Source organism: Artemia franciscana, chromosome 17, assembly GCF_032884065.1.
Source record: "Artemia franciscana chromosome 17, ASM3288406v1, whole genome shotgun sequence".
In the NCBI taxonomy this organism is placed as follows: Eukaryota; Metazoa; Arthropoda; class Branchiopoda; order Anostraca; family Artemiidae; genus Artemia; species Artemia franciscana.
Window position 1 is genome coordinate 31,849,773 of NC_088879.1, and position 19,191 is coordinate 31,868,963.

At 36.6% G+C, this 19,191-nt stretch overlaps 1 protein-coding gene across 2 annotated transcripts in view; it reads left to right on the forward strand.

The window, feature by feature from the left end:
- LOC136038145 (zwei Ig domain protein zig-8-like) overlaps window positions 1–19,191 on the forward strand; it is a 108,388-nt gene that overhangs the window by 63,861 nt on the left and 25,336 nt on the right. For both annotated transcript variants that reach the window (XM_065721186.1, XM_065721185.1), the window contains exon 4: window positions 16,236–16,464. In XM_065721186.1, the coding sequence (XP_065577258.1) occupies window positions 16,236–16,464 (229 nt within the window). The remainder of the gene's footprint in view (window positions 1–16,235; window positions 16,465–19,191) is intronic.

Here is a 19,191-nt window from a genome sequence, read left to right on the forward strand (position 1 = left end):
ACAAACACACACATACACAAAGACAGGTACAGAGACAGGTAAACACATGGTCAGAGAAACAAGCACGGAGAGAGAGAGACGAAATACACAAACACACGGAGTCAGATAAATAAAACGCACAGAGACAGGCAAACTAATAGTCAGACACACAGGCACAGAAAGAGAGAGACAACAACACACAAAGACAGACACAGAGGTGGGCAAACCCACAGATGGACACACTGGCACCAAGAGAGAGACAAAAAATATACACAAACAGAGAGAGTCAGACACACAAAAACAGACCTGGAGACAGGGAAAAACATAGTCAGACACACAAGCAAGGATAAAGACATACACAACTATACACACAAACACACTCACACAGACAAACACACAGAGCTAGACTAACAAACACATGAAGATAGACACAGAGACAAAAATACACAAAGCCAGACATATAGGCACAAAGACAAAAACACACAGACACAAACACGCAAAGACAGACAAATAGACAGGCAAACCCACAGTCAGACATACAGGCACGGAGAGAGAAAGAGAGAGACAGACAGAAGTGTGTCTGTATGCATTCTTTTGTCTCTCTTTCTTCGGGCCTGTTTTTCTGACTGTTTGTTTGCCTGTCTCTGGATCGGTGTTTGTGTATGTGCCTGTGTTTCTGACTCCGTGTTGCTTATGTGTGTTTTTGTATCTCACTTTCTCTCCGTGTTTGTGTTTCTGACCGTATGTTTGCTTGTGTCTGTGTCTGTCTTTGTGTATTTATGCGTCTCTCTCTCTCTCTCTTTCTCTCTCTCTCTCTCTCTCTCTCACTCTCTCTTTCTTTTTGTAAAGCTTTAAGTTAATTAAAAAAAAAAAAAAAAAGTTAATGTGTCTTCATTTCTTGAACATTTACGTTGAACAAAATGGTTATCTCTCTCTCTCTCTCTCTCTCTCTCTCTCTCTCTCTCTCTCTCTCTCTCTCTCTCTCTCTCTCTCTCTCTCTCTCTCTCTGAGCCTGTGTGTCTTACCGTGTGTTTGCTTGTCTGTGTCTCTTTCCTTGTTTGTTTATTTGTTGACTCTGTTTGTTTGAGTGTGTTTATTGTCTTTCTCTCTCCGTCTCTCACTACGTGTTTGCCTTTCTCTGTTTCTGTCTTTTTGTGTGTCTAACTCTGTGTGTTTGTGTGTGTTTTTGACTCTCTGTCTCAGTAGCTGTTTGTCTGACTATGTGTTTGCCTAACTCTGTGTCTTTCTTTGAGTGTTCGTATGTTCAACTCTTTGTGTTTGTGTGTGTTTTTGACTCTCTCTCTCTCTCTCTCTCTCTCTCTCTCTCTCTCTGTGTGTGTGTGCTTTGGCGTCTGACTCTAAAGGTTTTGTGTGTTCTGGTCTCAGTGTCTGTGTTTGTGTCTTCATATGTCTGAATCTGTGTGTTTGTGCGTGTGTGTGTGTTTGTTTCTCTCTCTCCTTGCTTTTGTATGTGACCGTGGGTTTTCCTGTCTCTGTGTCAGTCGTTGTGCATTTATATGTCTGACTATGTGTATTTATGTCTGCTTTTTGTCGTTCTCTTTCCATGACTGTGCGTCTAACTGTGGGTTTGCCTGTCTATGTGTCTGTATCTTTTTGTTTATTTGTCTGACTCTGTGTGTTGTTTTTGTGTTTTGTCTCTCTCTTACCGTCCCTGTGTTTTACCATGTATTTGCCTGTCTCTGTGTCTGTTTTTGTCTGTCTGACTTTGTGTTTTTGTTCTCTCTCTCTTCGTCCATGTGTGTCTAACTGTGAGTTTACCTGTATCTGTATCTGTCTTTATGTGTTTGTTTTTCTGACTCTGGGTGTTTTTGTGTGTGTGTTTTTGTCTCTCTCTCTTTGTACCTGTGTGTCTGTCTCTGTGTGATTTTGTCTCTGCGTCTGTGTGTGTGTATTTGTGTGTGTTTTGTCTCTCTGTTGGTGCTTTTATGTCTGACTCTGCATGTTTGCTTTTGTTTTTGTCTCTCTATCTCTCTCTCTCACTGCCCGTGTGTCTAATTGTAGGCTTGCGTGTCTCTGTGTTCGTCTTTGTGTGTTTGTGTCTCTGACTCTGTGCGTTTGTGTGAGTGTGTTTTTGTCTCTTTATCTGTGCCTGTTTGTTTTACTCGGTGTTTTTGTCTCTGTGTCTGTCTTTTTGTGTTTTTTTTTGTCTGACTCAGAGTGATTCTGTGTGTTTTTGTCTCAGTGTCTTTCTTTGCTGGTTCATATGTCTGAATCTATTTGTTTGTGCCTGTGTGTTTTTTTGCTCTTTTTCTCTCTCCATGCTTGTTTGTCTTACTGTTTCTTTGCCTTTCTATGCCTCTCTCTTTTTGTGCCTGTGTGTCTGTCTTTGGGCTGTTCTGTCTCTGTTTTCTGTCTTTGTGTGTTTGTTTGTCTGAGACTGTGTGTTATTTGTGTGTTTTTGTCTCTCTATCTCTCTCTCTTTTACCGAGCTTGTGTGGTTGACCATGTGTTTGCCTGTCTCTGTTTCGGTCTTTGTCTGTCTAACAATGTGTGTTTGTATGTTTTTTTTGTCTCTGCGTCTGTTTTTGTGTGTTTGTGCGTCTGACCCTGTGTGTGTGTCTCCACTGTGGTATTGGTATTTTTGTAGAAAAAAGGCTGAAAATGCCTTAGGAAACATAATGTGTGCTACAAGATGCTACAGGGCATCCACATTGGGGCGTGAATTGTGTTGATGCTTGAAAATCTAAGAAGATGTGCAGATCAACCATTCCATAAACCAATGGAATTGAATAACTATCTTTATCAAGAAAAAGTCTAAAAATGCCATAGCAATTATAATACGGGCCATAGGGCTCCAAGAGGCAGGTAGAGAGTGCCACAGGGTGGGGATTGACATAGAATTTCACGATCTAATAACTAAATGGTATGTTCCCATTGATCAAATAAAAGATATCTCTAAGGGTATTGAAGGGTCAGAAAACATTTTTTGAATAATAATTTGTTCCGAAGGGAAGCTAGACCAATATGGCGTGAATTGCCACGAGTCATCAGAAAAAACAATATTGGGAATTTCCCTTTAAGTTTAAACGATTGATTTTATACGCTTTGTGTGGCTATTTCTATTAGAAAAATGGTTGAAAGTGCTTTATGAATGATAATGTATTCCAGATAGTACCACAGCCCAGCTACAGTGTGTCGCTGACTTGGAATTCCCATGAAGTTAGAAAACGTTAGAAAACGCTTAAGTGATGATGAGGGGTACCACATGATACCATACCATCGTGCAGCCGATTTTTACAAAATCACTCGAGATAAGGAGAAGGCTCATTCAAGAGAATGTCTAAAATTCTAAGCCCTTTTTAATAATAAGGAAATAAAAAATTAAAGACGAAAAGATATTGATATATAAAAAGCGTTTTGCTAAAATTAAGGAGTGATGTTAAAACCTAAGAACCATATCTAAAATACAAGGAGAGTATTCCCCTGTATTTAAAGGGTAATTTCTGTATGATTTTTTACGGGGTTAATTTTAATTTACGGGGTTAATATATAAAACCATTGGTTGAATAAAATGAGGGAAAAGCCTATTCAAAAATATTTGAAATTTTCTGCCCTTTTTAAAAATAACGAAATATAAAATTAAATTCAAAAACATATTGAAATAGATCAAATATTTTGCTAAAAGCAATGAGCGATGTTAAAACTTAAGTCATATCCAAAATGCAAGGAGGGGATTGCCCTGTTTTTACAAGGTAATTTCTGTATGTCTAGTAACGTTTTAATTTTACAGAGGAAAATATATAAAACAACTGGCTAAGGAGTATAATGGAAAGGCTATATAAAGGAGGATAAGGGAAAGGCTAGGGAAAGGAATATAAAATTAAAGACGAAAAGATATTGAAATACATCAAATGTTCTTCTAAGAGTAAGAAGCGATTTAAAACTTAAAAGCCATATCTAAAATGTGAGGAGCGATTCGCCCTAATATCAGAAGGCACTTTCTCCATGTTTTCAATTTTATGAAACCAATGGTTGAAGAGGATAAGGAAAAGGCTGATTCAAGAAAATATTTAAATTCTATGCCCTTTTAAACAATAAGAAAATATAAACTTTTAGACTAAAAGATTTTGAAATAGATCAAATGTTTCTCTAAAAGTAAGGAGTGATGTTAAAACTTAAGAGCCAAATTTAGAATGCAAGGAGGGGGCTGCCAGATAATATATATCACAGTTATGCCCCCGAAAAGCCACACATTGGGGCATAAACTGTGTTGATTTTCGAAAAATAAAAATATGCAAATTATTGCTTCAAACCGTGGTTTTACTCGAAACGGGATGAACATAATCAAATCCATGCTTCAAAACTATTTGCGTTTGCTTAAGAAATGTGGATGATTTTGACAAAATATGGATTCTTGCTTGAAATGCCACGCTTGAGGCACAGAGTGTCGCGTGCCCAGAACAGTCATGGCTGACGGATATTAATTCATTTCTTTTTATCTCATGCAAAGGTTTCATCATTGGCTCTGAGAAATAGATGAAATAAACAATACTGTCAATCTCATGTAAATTTACATAGGTGTCATGTAGTATCCACGTGTGTGTCCAATGCATAATAATAACATCCCTTAAAATTCATTTTCACTACTAGAATATTTTTTCTTCCATGGGAAACATTTTTAGAGATAGGAGACATGCAATCCATAGCTTTATCAATCTAGAAACTGTACAGAGAATTCTCCGAGCAGGGAAACACCTTATCACGTAGGATTTATTTCTCGTTACATGACATTAGAAATAATTCGCTTATCTAGGAGTCTATGGCGTCATTCTATTGGGTGTCGATCCCTCGTCATACGTTCGATTCCTGCAGCGGACAAGAACCTTTGTTGTGATCTCTCGAAGAAACATCGTGAACGAACATCTCGAAGAAAAAGACTTAAAGAAAAATATCTTAAAGAAATAAACACCTCGAGGAAAAAACCTTTTTGAAGAAAAAACACATCACCTCAAGTATTACGTAATACCCACGCGAGCGTCGTCCTGTTTTGCTAAGGATAAGGAGCGATTTTCAAACTTAAGAGGCATATCTAAAATGTAAAGAGAGGTTTGCCCTATTTTTAGAAGGCAATTCCTTCATGTTTTAGAAGGTTTTATTGTTACAGGGGACAATATACAAAACCAATGGTTGAAAAGGATAAGGAAAAGGCTGATTCAAGACAATTTTTTAAATTCTATGCCCTTTCGAACACAAAGGAAATATGAAATTAAAGACGAAAAGAAACTGAAATAGATTAGATGTTTTTCTAAAAGTAAGGAGCAATCTTAAGGCTTAAGAGCCGTATCTAAAATACAAGGAGGGGACTACCTGATGATATATATCACAGGGATGCCACAGGTAATCTACATATTGCCAGGGTGGGGCATGAACTTTTTTGATTTTCGAAAATTGAATAACATTTGCAAATTAACGTTTCTAATTGTGGTTTTGCTCGAAACGAGATGAAGATAATCAAATCCATCCTTCAAAACAAGTTTCTTTGGGTTAAAAAATATGGATGTTTGGGACAAAAAAACGGATTCTTGCTTGAAATACCACGCATGAGACACAGAGCGTTACGAGTCAAGAACAGTCATGACTTATGGATATTGATTCAGTTCTTATTAAGTCATCCAATGGTTTCATCATTTGCTCTGATTAATGTATCAAATTAACAACGCCATCAATCTTAAGTAAATTTTCACAACTATGATGTAACATCCGCGTGTGTGTCAAATATATAACAATAACATTCCCCAAAGCCCATTTCCACTACTCAATTTTTTTCCTTCCATGGGGAATATTTCTAGAGATAGGAGACTTGCAATCCATAGCTGTATAATTCTAGAAACAGTGCAGAGAATTCTCCGAGCAGGGAAACACCTTATCGCAAAGGACTTATTTCCTGGGATATAACATTATGAATAATTTGCTGGTCCAGCTGTCTAAGGTGTCATTCCATTGTTTATAAGTCCCTGGTGTTACATTAGTGTCCTGCAGCAGACAAAAATGTTTGAGGTCATTGGATTGTAGTGGTTCCTTGAGAAAAACATCGTTAGGAAAAGAACATCTCAAAGAAAAAATCTTAAAGAAAAACATCTCGAAGAAAAACAGCTTGAATAAAAACTTGTTGAAGAAAAAACATCTCCTAAAGTATTACTTAACACCCAAATATGTTCCGTCCTCATTTACGACCGGGGGCTCCCCACTTGACTGGTGGGCCCAGGATTCTAACGAATAATGCACTATTACGTCATCCTTAACTTTGGGTAAACAATTACGTAACAAGCACCTGTATCTTGAAGAAAACATTCCCTATTATGTAACAAAAACCTGCATCTTGAAGAAAATCAAAAACACTTGCGTCTTGAGGGAATCGCCATTAAACTTCTTTCTGATTAATGGCGAAGAAGAAAAGAGTAGTGAATATGGGCTCGGTGGAAGTGGTAAACAGGCTCAGACATCGTTTTACATAAATCGTAGTAGAAGCTAAAAGTAATATGTGAAGAAATGTATTCTACCTTTTTTAAACTCTTGGGTACAAACTTTTTGCGAAAACCAAACCCCTTTTGTGTAAAATGTACTTAGTATACTATGATTTTGGACTGTAATCTACAAGCAGGAACTTGGATTATATCACACATGCACAGAAGCTCTTGAATAAAACAGAAATGTAATCGGAGGCTTTTTGTACAGAGAATAGGCAAAGTAATATTCTGTTTTAGGATAGCCCATGTTACAATGCTATCCACAGATCTGTAGATAGTGTCATCAAAATTCTTACAGCTAGACAAACTTGGTTGATAATAGATCGTTTGTAAACTATAGGCTTCCCTACAGTATTCTCCTTTCAATGTCTATATTGAATAATCCTTATCGGATGTGGAATTAACAATATCAGAAATTAAATGATTGTTTTGTAACAGAAATCGAAACTATGGTTGAATTGGGGGAAAAAGCAAAACAAACCTTTTTTTCTGGGACACCTCTAGAATTTTTCACCTTATACGTGTCATATAATACTCCTAAAACCTGTAAACATCACTAAAAAAATGTGTATTTACTTTCTTTTACAACTACTAACAGCTGACTGTAGCACCAATGTACCTGAGGTTAACATGGTTGCGCATGACCCCATCTGCCGAAATCTTCTCCAAGCTTCATTCTATATCCTCCCCGATAAAGTCTCAATTTTTTTTTATTCTTCCTTATGACTTCTTCCCATCCAATTTGTGTACGACCTGCTTTTCTTATGGCTCTATATGAATGGCCAAAAACTACAATCTCTTGGCAATCTGTCATCCCTCATCTATAATATTCATCTATAAAACGAGTCCTTCTCATCTTAAACTATCTCTCCTTATATCCCAACAGAGTGGGATAGAACCGCATTTTTCCTACAGTTTGTTGTTATATATACGGTCAGTCACACGAATACCTAAATCTATCCCTCTTCAGTTCCCTTGGGAATAATTAACAAATCTTCGTCTGCCTTTTGAGGTGTCCTCGTTTCAGAATCATTCTTCAAATCTTCACAATTATTATTACTTCCCAATTATTCATAGTTGATTATTCGCAATTACTTCACAAGCATTTGTAGCTATGAATATTCTTATCTGATTCACTGACTTTTATTTCTATTCTTCCAAGCTGTGAAAAAAGCGCCCTTGGCGTAGGCTCTACAACTCTTTACATTTTCACGATACCTATCATCTTTACAAATAGTAATACTCAGGTAAATGAAGCTATCCATTTCATCGATCTTTTTGTTGCCGATTATCACTTCTTCAACTTTCTCGGTCACTACGTTTGGAAAAGTTATGTTAGCTGTGATGAAAGTCAAATCTTAAGTTTATACTGAAAATTCACCTGCGGTGTTAAAATTTTCCTCAGATTTCTTTCAACCCTTTTAGAAGAATACTTAAATCAAAAGACCCTAGAATAGAGACCCTATATTTCCCCGTTAAAATGATATCTAATTACATATTTTAAACAGAATAACTGTTTTTGACAGGTAAGTCATTACGGTATGCTTTTGGTTGGCTGCTTGAATAGTTTCTTAGGCTTCTTGCTAGTTAGTGTCTTGTTTGATCAGATTATTGTCAAAATAATGTTGACAACCTGTCACTATTCATCTTCGATATATTCACCATAAATGTAGACTCTCCTGTAATTTATAGGTTTCGTAAATAAGGAACTCTAAATATTATCAGTATCAAATTTGTAAGCATTTTATTATTTCGAAAGGTGTTTTTTTTCTAGATACTTACGCCGTGCCGAAATGAAAATATTCGGAGAACTATTTAAAGTTTGTAGTTTTGGCTGTTCTGAAGAGACAAAAGTTAGATTTAACTCGGACACCTAAAAAAAAAAAAAAAAAAAAAATAAATAAAAAAAAAAGAAAAAAAAAAAAAAAAAAAAACAAGCTCTACTTTTCTGGCGCCAAGTATATTACTTTAGAAGCTGCACAGACATAAAAGCACATTAGAATTACTGAAACTATCATCAAACCTTGCTGAAAAAAAGTTAAAATAGTTCTAGGTGGACGAGCTAAATTAAAATACATAACATTTCTTTGTTCAACAGCGCAATTCAGAGACACATTTGAGATATATCCCTGGATGGGATGGAACAAATTTAATGAGAATAAAGGTATTTTCGACCTATCTTCTCAACCTGATGAATCTACCGATGTTAGTTTTGCTCCTGATTATTATTTGATGGGAGATGTACGAGTGGGAGATTAGAAGACACCAAAGAAGAGCTTCTGTCTAGTAAAGAACTATCAACAACAACAGGGGAAGACTCATTGTAAGACAATGTCTGGAAGACCCATGATAGACATGATAAGATGGAAGTATTTGTGAGGAAAGAGTAACGGACATAATCGGATCAAGAGAGGACTTTTAAAAGAAAGGTAGCGAGCTTGTAATGTAAGCAAGAGAAAGCACTGCGGTATTCACCCATTTGCCAAGACTGTTACAAGAAGTACTTGATTCACTGGTGATACTTATCAACTATATAATACCTCTTATTCTGAATACTAATCTTTTCGAAGAAAAACAAGAGCTAAGAGCTCATATGGCACTTGTGACGAGGCGAGAAGAGCTAAGAGCCAAGAGATCATATGGTATGAGCTCTAACAAAATTCTATGAATCAATAGATTGATTTAAAAAGGAAAATAAGAGGCTTAATGCCGGTCAAGATTTAAAATAAGAGCTCTGAGTCACAAAGTCCTTCTAAATATCAAAATTCATTAAGATCCGATCACCCACTCGTAAGTTATAAATACCTAATTTTTTTCAAATTTTTCCTCTCTCTTTTGCCCCTTAGATGGTCGAATCTGGGAAAACGACTTTATCAAGTCAAATTGTGCAGCTCCCTGACACGCCTACCAATTTTCATCGCCCTAGCACGTCCTGAAGCACCGAACTCGCCAAATCACTGAACCCCTCCCCCCAACTCCCCCAAAGAGAGCGAATCCAGTACGATTCTGTCAATCACGTATGAAGGACATTTGTTTATTCTATCCACCAAGCTTCATCCCGATTCCTACACTCCAAGTGTTTTTCCAAGATTTCTCCCTCCAAATCCCCACAATGTCAAAAGACCTGGTCGGGATTTGAAATAAGAGATCTGAGACATGAATTCCTTCTAAAAATCAAATTTCATTACGATCCGATCATCTATTCGTAAGATATAAATACTCCGATTTTAATGTTTTCCAAGAATTCTGGTTCCCCCCTCCCACTCCCCCAAGTGTCATAGGATCTGGTCGGAATTTGAAATTAGAACTTTAAAGCACAAGATCCTTCTAAATATCAAATTTCATTAAGATCTGGTCACCCTTTCGTAAGTTACAAATACCTCAGTTTTCAAAATTACCCCCCCCCCCCCAATTCCACCAAAGAGAGCAGATCCGGTCCAGTTATGTCAGTCACGTATTTTAGACAGGTTTCTATTCTTCCCATCCAGTTTCATCCTGATCTCACCGCTTTAAGTATTTTCTAAGGTTTCCGGTCCCCCCAACTGCCCCCCCCCAATTACGCTTGATCCGGTTGAGATTTAAAATAAGATATTGGAGTTACGAGGTCATTCTAAATATGAAGTTTCATGAAGATCCGATCACTCCTTCGTAAGTTAAAAATACGTCATTTTTCTTATTTTTCAGAATTACCCCCCCCCCCCTGCAACTGAGCGGATCCGTTCCAATTATGTAAATCACGTATGCAAGACTTCTGCTTATTTTTCCAACCAAGTTTCATCCCAATCCCTCCAATCTAAGCGTTTCCCATCATTTTAGGTTTCCCCACCCCAAACTTCCCCCAATGTCACCAGATCCGGTCAGGATTTAAAATAAGAGCTTTGAGACACGATATCCTTCTAAAAATCAAATTTCATGGAGATCCAATCACCCGTTCGTAAGTTAAAAATAATTCATTTTTTCTAATTTTTCAGAATTAACCCCCCCCCCCCCCCAACTACCCCAAAGAGAGCAGATCCGTTCTGGTTATGTCAATCATGTATCTAGGACTCGTGTTTTTTTTTCCACCAAGTTTCATCCCGATCCCTCCACTCTAAGTGTTTTCCAATTTTTAGGTTTCTCCCTCCCAACTCCCCCCCCCAATGTCACCAGATCCGTTCGGGTTTAAAATGAGAGCTCTGAGCCACGATATCCTTCTAAATATCAAATTTCATTGAGATCCGATCACCCGTTCGTAAGTTAAAAATACCTACTTTTTTTATTTTTCAGAAATACCCCCCCCCCCCCCCAACTACCCAAAAGAGAGCGGATCCGTTCCGTTTATGTCAATCATCTATCTAGGACTTCTGTTTATTTTTCCCACCATGTTTCATCCCGATCCCTCCACTCTAAGTGTTTTCCAAGTTTTAGGTTTCCCCCTCCCAACTCCCCGCCCCCATCACCAGATCCGGTCGGGATTTAAAATAAGAGCTCTAAGACACGATATCCTTCTAAACATCAAATTTCATTGAGATCCGATCACCCGTTCGTAAGTTGAAAATACCTCATTTTTCTAATTTTTAAGAATTACTCCCCTCCCCCCCAACTACCCCAAAGAGAGCAAATCAGTTCAAATTATGTCAATCATGTATCTGGGACTTGCGCTTATTTTTCCCATCAAGTTTCATCCCTATCCCTCCACTCTAAGTGTTTTCCAAGATTTTAGGTTTCCCCCCCTCCAACTCCCCCCAATGTCATCAGACCCAGTCGGGATTTAAAATATGAGCTCTGACGCACAATATCATTCCAAACATCAAATTTCATTAAGATCCAATCACCCGCTCATAAGTTAAAAATACTTCATTTTTTCTATTTTTTCCGAATTAACCGGCCCCCACTCTCCCCCCACCAGATGGTCAAATCGGGAAAACGACTATTTCTAATTTAATCTGGTCCGGTCCCTGATACGCTTGCCAAATTTCATCGTCCTAGCTTACCTGGAAGTGCCTAAAGTAGCAAAACCGGGACTTTAGGTTTTCCCCCTCCAACTCCCCCCAATGTCATCAGATCCGGTCGGGAGTTAAAATAAGAGCTCTGAGACATGATATCATTACAAACATCAAATTTCATTAAGATCTAATCACCCACTGATAAGTTAAAAATGCTTCATTTTTTCTATTTTTTGCGAATTAACCGGGCTCCCACTCCCCCCCAGATGGTCAAATCGGGAAAACGACTATTTCCAATTTAATCTGGTCTGGTTCCTGATACGCTTGCCAAATTGCATCGTCCTAGCTTACCTGGAAGTGCCTAAAGTAGCAAAACCGGGACCGACAGACAGACAGACCGACAGACAGACCGACAGAAAGACAGACAGACCGACAGAATTGGCGACTGCTATATGTCACTTGGTTAATACCAAGTGCCATAAAAAATGTGAATTGAACTTTGCTAATGATGTTTTTTTTCTACATTGTTTTTCACTGGTTTGCTACACCATTTTTCGCTCACTTTGCCAAAATAGGTGAACAGACGTCGGAATAGGCATCCTGAAATTTAGCACCAAATTATGCTGACTTCCAAAGCCTATTACTCCCCCCCTACTCAGCGATCTATATTGCTCCCCCCAGTGTCATCTACTGAATTGATGATGGTACCTCATCAACTAAAAATGGATAGTCAGAAGGAACTGACGGATCTTCTACAAATTCACTTAAATCCATTATGCCTAGTATAGTTCATTTTCTTGAGCATTTAATTGATCTTTGTTTCAAAAATGGCGCCTCTCCTTCTAGCATGAAGTCGACCGGTGTCATTGCACTGCACAAAGGGGGAAATATAAGTGACATGTCTAACTGTTGGCCGATATGTATCCTATCTGCTTTGGAAAGATTGCTGAACGTTGTTTGTATGTAAGAATTTTTAATACTCCTGAAGGGAATACTTTTTTTTAGTAAGTCCCAATTCAGGTTTCGCAGAGGTCATTCCACAGAACATACTCTTTTGGCAGTAACCCAGTTTTTACTGGAAGCCTTGGATAAGGAGGAAATTTCAGCTACTATATTAAGAATATACGGAAAGCTTTTATTACTATAAGCCATGTAATTTTAAATGAAAAATTGCCAAATTGTGGCATACGAGGTTAGGTTACTGTGTTATGAATGTCATATTTAAAATATAGAGTTCACTGTATTAACGGGGGCGATGTTCAATCATTGTGTTAAAATCAGTCAAATTATTTGGAGTACCTCAAGGTTCAATGCTAGGACCTCTGTTGTTTCTGTTGTTTTGTTTTGTTTTTGGGTCCTTTTCTTGGGTCTCCATTTTCCTCTTGTTGTCCCGTTGCTGCTTAAAAAAATTGAATTTTGCTATCGTCGGGTGGGATGTCTGCTGTAGTTTGGTAAGTGATTAGTGTTATGTCTTTTTCTTTTTTACTTTGACTAATTTATTTATTTATTTATTTTCTTTATTTCCCTCAAAAAATGAGGAGTACGCTACAATATAGTATAAAGAAAAAAAAATGATAACACTTACAATCAAAACCTATCAAATATTGATCAAATACTTAAAAAAAAAGATACAAAAACACTTGCTAAATAGTTTAGCCTATAAATCATGAAGAGCCGGAACTGTTACTAGAAAACGGAAATAAACTGTGGCCTAAAAGGTTAATTTTCGCCTTATCTTCGAATGTTTTATATTTTTTCTTTATACAGACAACAGGATCCTTCACATTAAGCTTTAAAACAATCTCAGTCTTACTAAAAGAAAGGGGGAAACCAAGTAAAAATTTACAAAATTTAAAATAAGAAACTTTAATGGGCGAAAGATCAGAAGGTCTGAAATTTCGGAAGAGGAGTGACGGGAACAATACGTGAGGCAGAGCAACAGCGTTATACATACGACCAAGGACGTCCCGACGGTAAATAGCCCGAAAACGATGGAAACTACTTGCGTAGTTTCCATCTGAACATGCTGAACCAGGACTGGTTTAAAATCTCTTTTCGAAGCAGCATAAGGTAATCCCAAATAAGTGACTATTGGCGACGACTGAAAAATAACACCATTGCCGCAATCGAGAGTCGCCCTGACATTATCCTCTAAACAATTTACAACAAAAAATTGACATTTTTCAAAACTGATAGAAAGGCCCAAACCTTTTTAACAATTAATTAAAATATTAAAATTAGAAACAAGACTAGACTTGGACCGGCTTAGAAGGATAATGTCATCAGCATATGCAATGTAAGACAGATTTCCAGATAATGAAACAAAAGAGCAGGAAAGAGAATTAAGGGCAGTAGCTAAACAAGAATTGAATATATAAGGAGAACTAATTCCTCCTTGTCTAATTCCTCTACCCACTTGAATTAATTTGGACTGAGATGAAGACGAACTCGGACAGATACGGATCTTTAAATCAGAATACCAAGAGCGAAGGACTCGTATGACAGGTAGGGGCAATCCAGCATGGATTAAAGTGACCAGAGCAGATGCATGAGAAATATTATTAAAGGCCCCTTTGATATCAATCAAGAGGGCGTATAGCGGTTGACTATAAATTCTCGCCTATATATCTATATATCTGGCATATCTCTGCCAGATATTTGTATGCTTAGTATGTTATGTGTATATGATTGAAAAATAAATGATTGGATTGGAATGGTTACGAACAAAATGCGTCTGAGTCTTTTAATATAAAAAGAAATGAATCAATTCATGGAAATAAAAAGATAACATTCTTTTACTCAATGCTTCAATGATGAGATCCGGGTTCAAAGCGGAGTTTTTTTTTTATTATCTTACACGATTTATTGACTAATTAAGATTAATTTAGAATTGCAAGGTGAATAAAATTTCATTATTTATCTCAAAGATAATATCTTCGAGGCAAAATGTTCTGAGGTTTGTCTTTATAAATATTCAACCAAACCCTTGCTGAGCAGAATGAAGATCAATTTTCATATTAATAATGAATACTAACTGTCACCAACTTTGTTTAGTTTAAAAATATATTTTGAAAGTCTTTATTGCGGGTAAAATTTAGAAAAAAATATGGCGGATAAGAAAGCTAGGTCACAAAAATAATTCAAAGAACTAAGAACAGTTACGATTAGGAGGATTGTGGAAATCATTGCTCTAGATGATCTGTAAATATAAATGAGTCGAAAGTGTTGCTTGATTCTGAACAAGGTATATGCATTCCTCTTTTGTAAAATATGAAAAAAAAAAACTTTTCTGGTTCTGTGGATTGGTGGTCCTTCGAAATTCGTTTTTACTGAATGACCACATTGAAATTTAGATTTGATGTCTACCTCGGTAACGTGGATCTGATGAGTTTTGGATTTAGATCTGGTTAGTACCTAGGGTTATTAATGGTGCTGCAACAAGGGTTGTGTATTATGCGATCAGGTGCTTAAAACGTGCACTACATCTTGGGGAATCACGATCAAATTCTCCCAGTTTCATATGATCTTTCATCCTACTTACTTAGGCTGGAGAAAAAAACCATTCTTGAAGGACCCATCAATCACTTTACTTTCTCCCATGTTTCAACAATCATCCATCCTACATGCTTAGGCTAGAAAAAAAACAAATGAAAGGCCAGTTACTCTTTAATACTTCAATTTACTCAGCCATGGTCATAGCCAATCTCCACCACTGTGAAGTCTATTTAGTTGTTTTGCTTGAGATATCGCTCGTTAACTACATATAGCTCGGAAATGTATGAACAATATAGCAATTTTAATTTCTCAAGGGTTATAACCTAATACAGCAGTAATAATAATCATGAAGAGCCAGTTAAAGCCAATCATGTAATTTCTAGTTATTATCCTGGCTCGACAATATTCGCGTTTTTGAATTGATTTTGTCTTATCATTATATAACAAATTCAAATCCCAAATTCTGCTGATTTTCCATAAAATTTTTATTTACTTACTATTTGAAAATTATTTAAGCCAAGAGAAAGCAAATAAAAGAAAACTAGCAAAAATTTAAGATATAAAGTGTAGCTGGGTGGATGACAAAAAGGAAGCACCTTGAAATTTTCGAAAATTCAATTATTTTTCCCTAAATAATGTTTAATTTTCACTAGGAAACCACCTGACATAGTAAGAGAGATCTTAGAAAAGAGTTCTTGAAAGCAAATATGCCAATTGGACGAGGAACAGGAGAGACAATTGTTATCCCTATATTTTTATTCACATCCATGTGGATTTTGAAAGTAACTTTTTTTGTTTTCTTTGAAATACCTTCTTTTGATACTTTGATTGAAGTAAATAATAACAAAAAAAGTTAACCCCCTTAGATTTTGAAAAATACGCTCCCACTCCCTGCTGTTTCGGGAATTTAGTTGAAAAAACAATAGAATGTTTAGTGTGCTCTATTCTATTATTAGAATAGTTTAGTGTGAGAATAGAATAGTTTTACTAGAAAACTAGAATAGTTTTTAGAAAGTTTTAGAATAGTTTTAGAATAGTTTTAGAAAACCTAGAATACTAGAATAGTTTTTAGTGTGCTTTTTAGAGCACACATCTCTAAAAAGCACACTAGTGATGGTTTTTTTGGAGGTCTAAGGAGTAGTGCTAATTTACTACAATGGGGGGGGAATGCATTTTAAAAATCTAGGAGGGGATTTTTTTTCTCTTTTTGACGAATATACCAAAAATATGTTTTTTTAAATCGAGGGAAAACTCTAGGGTGAACCAATATCTACTTCCCCCTCTCCCAATCGACATCACTAATCTGTCGCTACTGTATTTTAAAGCCTTTACTTAAGTTATTTTCCAGGTGACATGGATACGGCAACGAGATTTGCACGTCCTTACTGCTGGTCATTTCACATATACAACAGATCAGCGTTTTTCTATAGTGCAGCCAGGGGTTGCCCAACTGCAAGGAAGCGATGAAGAATGGATATTACAGATTAAATACGTTCAACCGCGTGATGTTGGGATTTATGAATGCCAAGTCAGCACAGAGCCTCGAATATGGCTAGATTTTCATCTAAATGTGATCGGTACGTGCCTCCTTATACTATAATTACAGCTTATTTGATTTCCTGATATTGTGTCTAAGGTCTCCCTACCGTAATTAGCTGATGTGGTATTTATGATTAGGGGATATTAGATTAGAGAATTAATTCTTGGCTAAAAAAGGGAAAGCTATTATAGTACGCCTAATCATTGGAACATTGTAGAAAGAACATGCTAAAATCTTTAATTAAGAGAACTGTATAGCTAGCATTAAAAGAGACAGCATGAGAAACGAGAGCGCTATATGGAAGCTTATAATTACTGTCGATATCTACTAATAATAGGTACAGGCTGTACATTTACTGTTGATGAAGGCTTTAAAGTTTCCATCGGAATGCTATGAATAAGAAAAGGCTTAGTATTTACCAGCATTCACTTTGGACAATGAAAATTGTTTATTAAGACACATTGATAAGGAATTGGTATTTAAGATACATGCAATAATCAGCTGGCTTTATTTTTTGCAATCTAAAATAATTTTACTTTAGATGCTCTGATAAGCACAGATAAATCTCTTGTGTAAACAGGGATTAGGGGGAGAGATTCATAGTATGAGAGCCCTCCTCATGCGTAGAATAATTTTTGCCTAAGTTTTAAAGTCATTCTTTGTTTTCATTTTTTTACTCATTCCGGACAGAAGTCATTTCTGAAAGCCTGGTGAACATACCTTTTAGACTATTCATTTTTAATGTAATCGCTAAACAGTCATGTTGTAATTTTTAAACTACCATTTTTGAAACTCGGTCCTTCATTAGATTTCTGAAAAACTATTGGATCTTAAAATCATGAAGATTTTGTAAAATTCAAATATCTTTGGAGTTTTGTATTAGCATAGTAGTGTTTATAAAGTTTGTATTGTTGGCTGCTTAAAAAAAGTGGGATGCCCACTTTCTGCCACCTGGTGTACATCTCAGAACGGTATTTTTGCCTCACAATTCTGACCTCGCTTGGCTCAGTCTCCATGACGTTTGGTTGAGTTTCTACCCCCATTGACACAGTTTTGGCACGCTTTCGCTACACTTGGCACGCGTCACCTAATGCAAGTTGTTCCTTTCCTATAAATGTTCCCCTTATCGAGAAAAAGCGTGAATAGAATACAATTCTTGATTCAGATTTACTTATTAGGTAACTACAGATTTAATCTGTTTTCATAAGATAGCATAGATTATTTATTATGGATTGAGAACATTATAAGTATATGGCAAAATTCCTAACTAAGTGTACGTGGCTTCTAAAGGAGCTTAAAAATCTCTCAGGTTTCTAGGTTGATTTTTGAGAAACCAGTTTTCATGTTTTTGCACGGATCTTTCCTTCGGTAATGCATTGCGTGAATTGGTGTATATCTTGCATAGTATTTCTTCACATAACATTTTCCGTCTGCACGGAACTTTGCACGGATCATATTTTTCACGGATCTTTCCTTCGGTAATGCATTCCGTGAATTGGTGTATATCTTGCATAGTATTACTTCATATAACATTTTCCATATGCACCGATCTTGGCACGGGTCATATTTTTCACGGATCTTTCCTTCGGTAATGCATTCCGTGAATTGGTGTAATATCTTGCATAGTATTACTTCATATAACATTTTTCATATGCACCGATCTTGGCAAGGGTCATATTTTTCACGGATCTTTCCTTCGGTAATGCATTCCGTGAATTGATTTATATCTTGCATAGTATTACTTCATATAACATTTTCCATATGGACCGATCTTGGCATGGGTCATATTTTTCACGGATCTTTCCTTCGGTAATGCATTCCTTGAATTAGTGTATATGTTGCACAGTATTACTTCACATAACATTTTCCATATACACGGATCTTTGCAGGGGTCATGTTTTTCATGGATCTTTCCTTCGGTAATGCATTCCGTGAATTGGTGTATATCTTGCATAGTATTTCTTTACATAACATTTTCCGTCTGCACGGATATTTGCACGGGTCATATTTTTCACGGATCTTTCCTTCGGTAATGCATTCCGTGAATTGATGTATATCTTGCATAGTATTACTTCATATAACATTTTCCATATGCACCGATCTTGGCACGGGTCATATTTTTCACGGATCTTTCCTTCGGTAATGCATTCCGTGAATTGGTGTATATCTTGCATAGTATTTCTTTACATAACATTTTCCGTCTGCACGCATCTTTGCTCGGGTCATATTTTTCACGGATCTTTCCTTCAGTAATGCATTCCGTGAATTGATTTATATCTTGCATAGTATTACTTTATATAACATTTTCCATATGGACCGATCTTGGCATGGATCATATTTTTCACGGATCTTTCCTTCGGTAATGCATTCCTTGAATTAGTGTATATGTTGCACAGTATTACTTCACATAACATTTTCCATATACACGGATCTTTGCACGGGTCATGTTTTTCACGGATCTTTCCTTCGGTAATGCATTCCGTGAATTGGTTTATATCTTGCATAGTATTACTTCACATAACATTTTCCATATGCAAGGATCTTTGCACGGGTCATATTTTTCACGGATCTTTCCTTCGGTAATGCATTCCGTGAATTGGTGTATATCTTGCATAGTATTTCTTTACATAAAATTTTCCGTCTGCACGGATCTTTGCACGGGTCATATTTTTCACGGATCTTTCCTTCGATAATGCATTCCGTGAATTGGTGTATATCTTGCATAGTATTTCTTTACATAACATTTTCCGTCTGCACGGATCTT